We start from the raw sequence: 13,275 nt of genomic DNA, 5'->3' as shown, positions 1-13,275 counted from the left end.
TTAAGTTTGCACTTTTGCCAAATGAAAAGTAGTTTCTACTTACAGTACTCTGCATTATGGGACCTTGTTTACAACTACTTGATTAAACTACTTGACCTTCAAGATAATTACATTTAAACTTTTGTCACTCTCTCATGTATTCTTACTCTCTGTGTGATACAATCTGATTAATTAAATTAGGGGTGGGTTAGAGTGAGAGTGTTTTATACAATAAATTAGGTAATGCTAATGCTAATGCTACCAGCACCATCATAGTCATAGACAGCTGAAAAGCAAGCAAGTGTGCCTTGGATGCTTGGCTAAATTGCAAACAATGATGATCTTTTTTTGGTTATTTTTTCATTATGTTATGCTTAGCTGGAGATTTGGTTGCAATCAGATGATCTTTTAACATAGATTTCATTCATTTGGTGGTTGTAGATTGAGATCTTGGCTCCATTATTATTATTATTATTATTATTTTTATTATTGTATAATGCTGGTGGGTGCTGGGTGAATCCTAATCTCTTAGCATATCTAATTTTTAAATATTGCATTGCATGCAAGGCAGAACTTGCTTTCATCAGGTATCATGCTCAACAAACATTAGGGGAATAAGTTAATCTTCTGCCATGGCCAACTGGCCTTTATTTGATGTATTGTAAAATGTTTCAGACCCTAAATAAGAAAAAATAAGAATAAAAAGTATACACGTGTTCAACAAGTAGCATCAGAATTCATTCAGGCAAATTCATAGTAATTTAATCAATTTAATTTTAAATAAAAAAATAAATTTTAGTGATATTTTAATATGAGTGCTGATATGTTACCTGCGCTGGAAGGGGTGGGGCCAGCAACCGGGCCCACACCCGTCCTCTAACAGTTGCTCCCGGGGAACATGACAATTCTCATTTTAATATTTAATATTTGCAAAATCAATAACAAAAGCTGACGTCACCAAGCATGGGGCTGGCTATGTTGCACAAAAACACCTTAGAGGTGTCGTTTTTCCGTTTTGAAAACGTTTCTTATTCACGTTTCGAATCCTATTTATGCTTATTTTTTTAAAAAAATATCCATTTTTACGTTTTCGTTTCTTATTAAAAATATTTCCTGTTTCCGTTTTCGTACAATATAAGAGCCCGATGAGTTAGTGCATCACGATCCTTAAAAGTAAACCATGAGAACAAGTACTAATTGATTATAGTAGAGACCAAATTGGGTAACCAAACACGCAATAGAAAAGTAAAAAGTAAAAGGTAAAGCTCACTCACACCATCGCCAGACGGATTATCATGCAATTGCAACTGGGTTTACACTTTATTCATCATTTCATCATTTGTTTACAATATCCCTTTAATGTGTCCACAATATTATTATTATTATTTAAAAAAAAATAAAAATAAACAATTAACACTACGTTCTATTTACTTTTCAATTTTTTGTTTTAAATTTTGAATTCATTTTCAATTTTTTATTTTACTAGTCTATTTTTAGAAAATTAAAAATATGTTCTTTTTGTTATTTTAAAAAATTATTTCTCAAAATAGAAAATTAGAAAACACGTTCTCTTTGTAATTTTGAAAATAATTTTTTAATAATATTTTATTTAATAAATTTAATTATTCAGTAAATTAAAAATATTTAATGTTAATATATTATTAAAAATATATATATTTTAAAGTTAATGAATCTTGTAATATTTTTTCCCATTACAATAATAAAATATAAATAAATAAATAAATATATTTTGAGTTTAGAGTTTCTTTTGGATGAAAACACTCAAAATAATTTTTTGTTATTTTGATTTTTTTTATAATTTTTTTTTTATTTTAAAAAATATATCTTTAAAAATAATAAAGAGAATGTAGCTTAAATTGTTATTGTCAGTATCGACCAGTCAATTTTTACTTTAATTTTTCTTGCACTTGCATAATAGGAGACACCTCGAATCTTCTCCTTCAAGATTGAGAGATTTTTTTTTTTTTTTTTTCACTTTGTTACAAACTTTAAAACATTACAAATATTATTGTAAATAAAATATTTAGTAATCTATTCATGCGACACCATGTAGCACGAGAATGTCAAGACTATTGGGAATCTGATATGGTTGAGTGGGTTTATAAAAAAATTTATACTATATATTTATGTAGCAAAATTAAACAAAAAATTATATACAATTTAGGTGTTAAAGTAATGTGCGATATTCATTGAATATAAAACAAAACAATTCAATAAAATATCTCTTTGAAGATTCAAAGAATGAGGTACAAGAATCTTCACAATTGTAATTAATAAAAAATTATTAATTCTCGATTTGTTATCAATGTCACATTCGATATATTGTTCAACCAACAACCATCTAAACGTTTATTATAACCATCTCATATTTTGTGGTATGTGATTTATCACCCTTTATTATTAGTATATGTTATTGTTAAAATATAATAATTAAAATTTATAAAATAAAAATGTCTCAATTTTGGCGGAACGAGATGATCAACCATGGGACATCTGCTTGCTCAGGTAAAAGAAAATTCTCAATTTTTTGTAGAGGTCTTCCAAGAGGATTATCGCCCCGACTAAAATCTTTTCAAGAGAAAACTCAAGTGTCATGAATGTCAAGAAATATGAGTGGAATCCTTCAGGAAGGTGTTCAATCTCGAATATTACTCTGGGAGTGACAATTAGTATAGGGAAATGTGCGTTCTTCCAAGAGAGTTATTGAATGAGTGGAGTATCCTTTGGAAAGAATGGATGAACTCCTCCGGGAGGGATACTGAATGGATGGGAGATCCTCGAGAAGAACTTGAAGTCGATTTGCTGATTGTTTTTGAGTGGACCAACGAATGTTCTTTTAAAGGGCTTTTGGGTGGAACTCATATACTATAGGAGGAATTAAAATCACAATCACAAGTTAAAAGGCACGCGGTGATTCCTTACCTACGTATGCCCTCCAATATTTAAGTCAGTATAGTAAGAGAAATATGGTTCTAGGAGGACACTATGATCATTCTGGGTGTAAAGTATGTAAGGTATGCAAAGTATGCAATCAAGGTAGCTAATGTCAGTTTGCTAAAAGTGGAATCCCTTTTCCTGTTGAATAGAAGGGTATTTATATGCACATGACTCGATGATATCGGGAAAGATAGGTGTCACATGCGCTCGAGTACAATTGTCGGACAGACTTAAGAGAAATTCCTCCTTGAGGACTTAATGACCTAAGGAGTCTCACAATTGTTGGACGGACTTAAGAGAAATTCTTCCTTGAGGACTTAATGACCTAAGGAGTCTCACAATTGTTGGACAGACTTAAGAGAAATTCCCCCTCGAGAACTTAGTGACCTAAGGAGTCATTCGAGAAAATGTGGGCCTCACGACAGGCTACTCAATGAAGCATGGTCTTTCTTCTACATAACTTGCCTATGGAATCTCTCCAAAAGGAATTTTGATATTCTCAATGGGCTTACTTATTATGGGGTCTACTTCTTCTAAGAGGGACTCATTCCTCTAGTGATCACTCATTCAATTGCCCTAACCAGGCCCTTTGGATGGAGCATACTTCCCTTTCAAAGAGACTTGTGCCTTCAGGTGGATTCCTCCTAGAGCTTCTGGTTGGATTTCCCCTGGAGCCTCTAGGTGGATTGTCAATCGATATTTCTTCTTGACGAGCCCTCTTTTTGGGATTGCCCTTCTCTTCCGAAGATTATGCTACAACAATATCTCATACTATTTAGACTAATAAACTTTCATACTATTCTGTACTCATTTGCTCAAAGTCTTTATTTAAGAAAGCTAAAAACTAGGAATAATTTAAGATTTTTCATACCGAAGAATCTTGTCACTATATTTTTAATAATTTAAGAATGAGATCTTTAATAAAAAAATTTAGAAATTCATTCATAAAAAATTAGAGATTTGTGAATGAAGAAAAAATATCATTTTTTATTACAAAAATACATTAAAATGTCTATTTAAATATTATTTAAATCTAATATTAAAGCACATTATTTATAAAGATAGACCAATTCTCTCAACTCATGGAGTAGTTTCATATCACTTGTGGTATATGAACTAGTATATATGAATTAGGGTGATTATTTTATTAATTCAATGTGTCATAAGAGTAATTTGACAATTTAATAGAATTAATTAAATTTATACATAATAAAATTGAATTAGAATTTTAAAAAATTAATTTAACCAAAAAGATGAAAAATAATCAAAATAATTGAATTTTATCCAAACAACTAATATGAAGAAAATTTAGTAAGAATTTGAGACAGTTTAACAATTATAATTTGTCATGGGCATCAACATATGTTTATTTCGTAAATAAAATAAAAATTAGTGGTCTTTTTTTGAAAAATTATAAATTTTGGTTATTTTTGTTCATTTAGCTAAAAATTGAATTATATTATTCAAAACAAATTTGAGTGGCCAACATAAATTAATCATAATTTGTTAATTCAAATTAAATTAAACCAAATTAACCATAATTTGTTAATTCAATTTTTATTAAATAATGTTCACCTTAATGTGAAGTAGTAATTTGAGCTGAAATACTTTCACTCACTTGATTAGTATTTTGGGTTTCTTTCTTATAAATAACATTGTGTTATTTGTTTTGGACAAAATTTGAAAATTGAAGATGGGACCAGTGTGTGTGGTTTTGTGGGTGCAACAACGGGCACACGAAGAATATAATCTAGATGAAACCTAAATAATATATTAACATTAAATACCTTGAAAATAAATATATCATATGCCCAAATTAAGTCACATGGTTCACAAAAATTACAAGTAATAAGACACATTGATTAAAAATAAAATAAAAATATTTTTAGTTCCATCACCAACTCTATCCCCTTTGATGCTTTCAAATTATTTGTTAAGTGACAAACCACCTAATAATACCACCAAAACATTATTATTTTATGCACATGAACAATCATATTGTGCATTACTATACTATCTCTTATTAATGATGAAATAATGAGGGTCATTAATGGTTTGTCAAGTGAACCCACACTATTTAATTCAAGACGACAAATATCATCACCCTTTTGTTAACCATTCATCCTTATTGTTGACCAAATTATAAAGAGAATGATAAGATTATATATGCATGTATGTCACCACTTAGACCACTAAAACACCCCCAAACTTTTTCTTTCGCACTCTCTCATTGTCTGGTCTCAATTATGCTTCAAAACTGAAATAAGGGCAATCTTTTATAGTGTAAACCTTTCCATTTCGATTCCTAGATTTGTGGTACGTTGCGGTCAATTTTTCATTGAGATTTCATTGATTTCGACTAGTCTTTCTCATTTTCAACACCAATTTCTTTGATTGAATTTCCATCAATCTAGAGTCTCAATTTGAAAACCAATAATACCCAAATTGAGTCTCAATTTCAACATCTTTGAGTTCGAATAACTTTTAATCTATCTATCAAATTCTAACATTAGATTATTAGAGTTCTTCTTTATGCCATCTATGAAGCCTAGTATTGAGCTTGACCCAATTTAATCCTTTTTGTTCTAATTTTGTACCCAAAGTTAGCATCCCAACTTAATAATATTTGACCTATCTATTATTTTTCATAAATTACACTTAAGCCCATTCTTTTATGAATTTACATTTTATTTTTCTTGAATTCCTTCAGGGCCCATAAATTTTTAAATATTACAGATAAGCCCTATTTTGGGTATATATCTAATCAATTCAAACATTAATTATTCAATATCTAAAATCCCTAAAATTTCGAATATTCCATCAAGTACCCTTTAAATAAATTTCATTCTCAAATAAATTTTTTTAAAGTTTAACTCTTCACTTTTTCTTTGTTTTTGTCTTTTTTTTTCCTTTTCAAATTCGGGATAGGCCTCTCGGGCTCAAGTGCAGTGTAATTAGGCAGTCGCGTAGTCTGTGGTCCGTACCGCCCAAATCCACCAACATTCCCCCTCACAGCCAATGGTTTCTCCTTTGCATCTTGCAGCAAACCAGCGGCAGATGCCTAAAATCCATTAGCTGCTTTGCTCATCTAACTCGCAACTAGTAGTATACATATGCATGTACATACTGCCATTCTCCTTTATCTTACCCGTGTTTGCCTACTTCTGCGCATTCATGCATCTACATTAACATCTCTCCCCACCACCTACAGACAAACAAACAAACAAACACAGCCCATCACCACCCAAAAAACCATTACCCAAACTGCAATTTTGTCATATTTGGGATGTCTCGTTGCCATGATTTTTTATAGAGAACGGAAATCTAAATCTAATTTATAGTAATTGCGTAAGAAAGAAATAGATTCGAATTTGAAAACTCAAATTACCCACCACTCGTTGCTAATCACTGAAATGATCCCAGAAAAATAATTTTGTGATATTTATTAGAAACCAATTGCGGTTTTTGCCTTTTGGTAAAAACTACAAATAAATTGTAGAAACTGCATTTGTTTACTCTTTGTTTATGTTGGACAACAAAATTTGTTATATTATTATGGAAAGGGAAATTTTTTATTTTAAGAATAGATTTAGTTGGAGTTTAATTCCTGAAATTTTGTTTAAGTAACACTAGATTTTGGGTGAAAACCCCGAATTTAATATTTATCTCCCAATCTTATCCCCTAGCATGTATCCTTTACAACTTATCCAGGGGTTTCCATTCTTTGCTTTAATGATTATTATTATTAATTTTTTATTTTAAGGGTGGGATCAATAATAGAGGTGGGTCCCACATAGCACTTAAGGACATGGGGTGATGGGCCCAACCTCCCCCCACTGGACAATGGAGCCTCTCCTCGATTGGGGCAATGGAGGCCCCGAAAAGGACAGCTGCCCGGCCTGCCCGTATAACTAAAGTCTAAATTTAGAGGGACCCACCGCTAATTTGTCACTGTGTAGGCCAGATGAGATAAGGCGGAGCAACCTGTTGGATATACATTGGTTCCAAGTATGAGTCATTTCGTGCTTCTCGGTACAGTCCCCCACGTGTCCCCATCACGTTCCGATGTCCTTTTCCTTACGAGAAAGCTCCTAATCTCTCCCGATATTTTGGCACGACAAAATCATCCACTAAGATTTACAATTTCATGAGAAATATTTCAGAAAATAATCAATTTACTTTTTTTATGATGGAGAAAATGTTAATAAAATATTTTAAATATCTAAAAATTAATTATGATGATTAATTTCAAATATTTAAGACTCTTTTAATAATGTATTTAAATTTGAATTTTACCTTTGGGAAGTGTTTGACACATATTTTACTAAATTTTGGTCCATTAAAATGTAAATTTATTGCTTTTATTAAGTAAAAATTGAGGATAAAAATCTCATAAAATATGTTATATTGTTAATTTTTAAAATTTACGTTTTATAATGAATCAGTTATTGTGCTTAATTTTTTTTATCATAATTATTAAATTTTGTTTTTTTGGTTAAAATTCAATTATTTTTAATTTTTTAATCAAATTCTATTATCTAAAATTGAATAGTATACTAATATATAAACTTCAAAATAAAAAAGATATTAAATTTTAATAGAAATCAAAGTTAAATAATTATTGTGATAAATTAAATATAATAAATAAAAATAATTTAACCATTCTATATTTATCCTATTATTAATTAATTAGATTAGATTCGTTGATGAATTATCGTGTCGTGAGAGATTGGTGATAATCTCTATTTTGTACGCTGCCAATGCATCTAAAAACCGCTGCCAGTAGCATCCTAAAACCACTTTCTGCGCCCTGTTTCCGGTTTACGAAACCACCTTCTTTTCGGCCAATACTGCCCCCTCATTTTCTATATATGCCGGCTTGTCCGCCATACCCAATCCATCTAAGTAAAGCACACAGGAGAGAGAACCAAAGAACACCTCTCGGGTAATCAATTAACTTAAAATCACAGAGATGAGTTACCTGAACCGAGTCTGGGTGGCAGCGAGCGTCGCCGTCGTGAGCGGCCACACCGATCAAGGTTCCAAGTTGAAGTCCGGCCTCAAGTCTCTCCACCAAAGCAAGAAACGCTTCTCCTCCTCCTCCACAGGTCCCGGTGGGGATCCGGCGGATCTACGACCTCTATCTGGCATGGTCGGGTGCGACCTCGACGGCGTCTTCGGTAGCAGCAAGGGAGATGAGAGGAGGAAACAGGCCGACGAGTCGCTCCGGCAAGTCATGTACCTGAACTGCTGGGCGCCGAGCTGATCTGCGGTGTCTCGAGGCCTTCGGCCGGCGATCGGAAAATTCTGATCGCAAAATCGGAGTTATTTGAAGTCGATTGGTCCGTTGACGCGCAAACAGACCAGATGACTGAGACGGAGAGTGAGTTGACTCGGTGAGCGAGTCGGGAAAAATCGGCTCGGTGTGCTGAAAATGAGATCTGAAATCGGAGTAATCACCTCGGATGCAAATTGTTTGTACAGTTGAGATGTAAAAATCTAAAAAAAAAAAAGAAAAAGTACAGTTCAATAACAATAACTTCTTCGAAATAGGTTCGATCATGTGTTGGATGTGAAGCAGCTACTGAATGGATTTATTTTCCAAGGCTCGATCATATCAGACCTCTGATTTTCGTTATGAATTTCTGGATTTCACTGGTCATCATCGTATTAGCCACTTTGAGATTCTCATAATCATGTATAATGAAGTCGATCAGTCACCACCGAGCCTGTCGGCTGTCGCCATGATTAACAGATAATATTATTGAACGTCGTCCTACACAATTTGATCGCAGTTTACTGACACTTAAAATGTAGCAGTGATCTTCAAACTTGCTTGTAGTAGTAGTGGCTAGTTCTAATTTCCTTTAATATCTGCAACTGAAAGCAGAATTCTGGGAATTCTTGCGGAAATCGGAGTTCCTTCCGCGTCTTCAAAACGTTTTCTTCTGTATCTAACTGAACCCTTTAGTCTTAAATTTGTTCTTCGTTCTCCATCTTGCGAAAACCAATGCTTTAACGCGGCTGTTGCCGCCATCTTTCCGTCTTCTTAATCTTCCGCTGTTGCTTTAACGGATCAATTGTCGTTCCGTCTGCCGTCAGTCGTCCTTCCATCAACATGTATAATATTTTTGTTTCTGATTCTTATGTATTATATATATATATATTTTGTAAATGCATAAATAAAGAAAGAGAAAGGGGAGGAATTTTTATCAATTATATTATGTATTTTTTGAATTTTGATTTTTCATTTAAAAAAATGCCATTTCTCTATGTTTTTTTTTTTTTTTTTTATATTGGTATCTTTTTCCTAGTTTGGTTTCTCTGCCACTTATGAAAGCTACAAATGCAATAATTGTTCGTTTCTTAATCTTATTTAGCTGTTGCAGGTACTTTTCATTGATGTAGAATTGGCCAATTCTTTATGGCGTGATGGAGACTTAATTATAATAATCAACAGGAAGTTGGGACAAGTCGGTGTTTATCAAAGTTGAAGGAAATTGTTACACACTTTCGAGGATGAAAACAAAAAATCAAGACTGGAAGTTAGATCAAATTTTGTTTATCAAAATTGAAGGAAATGTTAATACATAAATTCTCATATTTTTGAAGAATGTGTGGATGAAATTAATTTGGGGGGGGGGGGGGGGGGGGGGAACTTAATTTGTGGGTGTGATGGAAATCTTCCAATTTACTGAAGTTAATGTTTTTATTTACCCTAATCTCTTTCTTTTATTTGGTTGATCCCCCCTTCTTCTTTGTATTTGTTGAATGGTTTGAACACTTGGAAAGATATTTCAGACTCAACTTAAAAAGATCTTACAAAATCAATCATATCATAAAAAAATGATGGAAGATTTAAAATTAAAATACGAAATTATATTATAATGACTCCCATTTTTAATAAGATCTAAGACTAGTGGGGGCCCTGGGGGTAGTTGGGGTTTCTCCCCTATTATTGTTTCTGTCGACTTAGTCAAAAATATCAGAGCTCTAGTTTCCAAACATTGTTGGTACCAATTCAAACTTTTGGATGGATATATGATGGTTGAATAGAAAATTAAAAAGCTAAATGTACAACCCCAGCTTTTTTGATGATTGTGGTCGCGTGTTCGATGCTCCTTCTTCTTCTCCCTTTTATCTCTTGTGTTTTGGTGATAAGGAGTTGATAATGCATGAAAATGAATGCAGCTATGGTAAAAAAAGAGAATTTAAAACACCAAAAATTGTATCACCCAATATTGTTGGATTTTTTCATATAATTAGACAGAGAGGTGTTGTTTGTCCCCACAACCACTCCCAAAGTTTATGAAAATCACATAAATTAAGCATCTGCAAGTTTAGTGCAACTGGATGTATATATTTGAGAGGAAGAGATGATGATGATGATGATGATGATGATAGGTACAAGCAAAAACAGAGGGCTTAGAAGGGAATTGAGATATCAAAGAGCAGAAAGCCAAAGTGAGCTTACCCCTTTGTTGTGATGATAGAGGAGCAACCCAACAACACAAAGATATTCAACACAACATCCATCCATAAGGGAGCAAGCATAAGAATGCTTACTACAAACTCATCAATTTATCTGAATTTTTTAAAACTAGCCTTGAAGGAAGGAAGGAAGGAAGGAAGGAAGCCCATTGCTTGCTTCCTTCCAAATTATTACTTCCTTTCTTCTTCTTCTTCTTCTTCTGCAAAACTCAAGGACTGGCAAATTGGTGGCTCCGCCTCCTCATCCTCGTCGTCATGGCCAAAGTAGGATTTCCTCCCGATTAACTCTGAAATTCTCTTCGCCGGACCCGAATCCCGGGGACTGTCAATGGCGCTCCTCAATGTCCTGATCCTCGGAAGCAGGTCGGGCATTTTGGAAGCCGATAATGGCGTTTCAATTTGATCATCCTTTAATTTTCTGTCAATTTCTACTTCTCCCGGAATTTCCCACCCCTTCTTCTTCATCATCGTTTCTGTTTCTTGACTCTGGTTTATTTCCGGCAATGATCCACTGGATCTCCCACTCGATGAAACCCGCTTCTTATCACATCTCTTGCTGTCATCTTTCCCGTTTTCTGGGAAAGATCGCTTTCTCACTGCCGAGTTGACAGTAGACTGTACGGCATACCGGCTGGCCACAAACCGGCCGGGCTTCACCGGCTTCTTAGCTGGCGCTGATTTCTCCCCATCCTTGAACAGTTTCTTCGGCTGAATTGTCGAAAGAATCCCATGCCCATCTTCTTTCTTCAAACCTTTCTTTGGTCCCACCGTTGTGGCCGCTTGCCGAGCCTGAGCCTTGGAAATGGTCTTCCTGGTTTTGGGGCTAATGCTCAAGCTCTTCCCTCTTTCCTTCGTCGGTTTCTCTTCTTCAATGTCCTGAAGCTTCCAGAAGCAAGATTTTCTTCGGCTCTGCATCGCCTGAACCGGCGTGATTTCGTGCTTTCCCTGTTGGCGGAATTTCGCCGCCGCCAGAATCTCCGCCGGCCCCAAACTAACCCCTCTCCGCTGCAATTTTGTTCCATCTGAATTTTTACCGTTCTGCTTCTGCTCCATAAACTTCGCCGGGATGACTCTCCCCCGCCGTTCCAAAGCTTTCAGTTTCTGCTCCGCCTTTTCGAGGCGGAGCGCCTCCAGCCGAGACGACAATCGACTGATTTCCATCTGAATCTCCTCAATCTCCGCATCAATCTTTCTTTCGTCCCGAACCTGGGCTTCGTTTCCGATTAGGCTCTTCTTGGGAAGTGGATTCATGGGCTTTCCTTGTGAATTTCCAATTACTCCATTCGACTGCAGCGGCTTGACTTGCGCCGGCGTCTTGATGGAAACAGACGATTTTCCCGCCACCGGACTCTGGTTTTCTTTGCTCGACACAGAACCGAGCGACTCCGATCGGTTCACCGAAATGGTTTTTAACGGAGACAAAGAAGATCTTCTTGTTATTGCCGTATCTTCTGATTCGCCATTGTCAAATACGGCATTGTTCCATATCTGAAGATCTAACGCGTTCATGCCTTCTGGGTATTGCAGAATATTCATTCTCCTAGGGAAATTTTTCTGAGAGAGTGAGAGCGATGTATTCTTGGAGCGATCTTGAGGGCGATCGGAGAGAGGTAGACAAGGGAGGGAATGGAAGAGAGAGGGGTTAACTAGGGAAAATTATGTATTTTGAGTTTTTTGACCGTTGAAAAAAAGTAGACGTTGGGCGTCCGCTCCATTCTGGCCGTTTGATGCGAAACGGCTCCGACCGACGCTCCGATTTGTTTTAGAAAATAAAGTTTGCTGCATATCACCTTCATTAAGGCCTTGTTTGGAGCAGGTTAGTAATGTAATGGAATAAAGGATTAAAAATAATGTAAAATATTTTCACCTTATTTAAAAGATTGGAGAATAATTTAAAAGTAGATTTATTCTCTTGCCTGTGACAAACCCAACAGGGGCATGCAAGGGGGAGGGGGCGGGCGCCCCTCTCATTTTGTTTACATGAGGCTAATATTATGTTATTCGACACGAATAATATAATATTTTTAAATTTTAAAAATAGAATAAAAATATATTAACTAATAAATAACAATTAGTAATCTTTGAATGAAAGAGCGTGTTTTTTAAGCTAATGGAACGAAAAATATTAAAATTTTAGAAAAAAATGGATGAAAAATAAATAAATATTTTCATCTATTTAAATTTGGTTGCATTATAATTTATGGTCATTCACAATGGCGTAGAATTGTTTTACTATTGAGCATCCACGGGCATAGTCTAGAGATTGAAACCGTATATCTGTTGGTCTTAAAAAAATTTGGATTCTAGTTGCTATTTAACCTGTCACAGGTCCTGTGTTCGAATCTTTCTACTAGATTTCGTGATTTACCTCTCCTACAGAAATCTTGGACCTGAGCTGCGAGGAGCCCTTAAGGTGAGGGATTTCACCTTTGGTGTCAAAGAGATGAAGAACGATGATGTAACCGTCTATATAAAAATATTTGATTGAAAAAGATGAAAGGGTGTTTAACATATTTTATTTTTTATATTTTTTAAATAGATATGCAATGCTGATCAAATACTTTCATGTAGACTATCACATCATCGCCGTTTATTTTATTGAAAATGAATATCATTACTTTTTATTGTTGTCCATGGTTGAAGTTGAGAATTAACTTAATTGAAAATAGAGGCCTCTAAACGCTCCTGCTCCGTAAAAAAAGGAGACGATGATGTGTGCACACAGAGACACTTGTTAGGCTCTCCAATTTCAAATCAATTTTGATTTAGTATCTCATAAAGTTTTATACCCAAACACTTCACACTTGTGCCTTTTCAAAGTAAATTTGTCTCATTTGGCAAGTGGTT

At 34.5% G+C, this 13,275-nt stretch overlaps 2 protein-coding genes across 2 annotated transcripts; one reads left to right on the top strand and one right to left on the bottom strand.

The window, feature by feature from the left end:
• Nucleotides 1-7,826: 7,826 nt before the first annotated feature.
• Nucleotides 7,827-8,579, top strand: LOC127792383 (uncharacterized). The gene has a single exon (XM_052322858.1). It carries the CDS (start codon nucleotides 7,910-7,912, stop codon nucleotides 8,201-8,203), a length of 294 nt encoding a protein of 97 aa, XP_052178818.1. The 5' UTR covers nucleotides 7,827-7,909; the 3' UTR covers nucleotides 8,204-8,579.
• Nucleotides 8,580-10,119: 1,540 nt separating this feature from the next.
• On the bottom strand, nucleotides 10,120-12,182 carry LOC127792382 (uncharacterized). The gene has a single exon (XM_052322856.1). The coding sequence runs from the start codon at nucleotides 11,962-11,964 to the stop codon at nucleotides 10,600-10,602; it is 1,365 nt and encodes a 454-aa protein (XP_052178816.1). The 5' UTR covers nucleotides 11,965-12,182; the 3' UTR covers nucleotides 10,120-10,599.
• Nucleotides 12,183-13,275: the final 1,093 nt, after the last annotated feature.

Source organism: Diospyros lotus, chromosome 15 (assembly GCF_014633365.1).
Source record: "Diospyros lotus cultivar Yz01 chromosome 15, ASM1463336v1, whole genome shotgun sequence".
NCBI classification, from domain to species: domain Eukaryota; kingdom Viridiplantae; phylum Streptophyta; class Magnoliopsida; order Ericales; family Ebenaceae; genus Diospyros; species Diospyros lotus.
The sequence above is the reverse complement of the archived record's forward strand: the minus strand, read 5'-3'. Positions and strand labels throughout refer to the sequence as shown.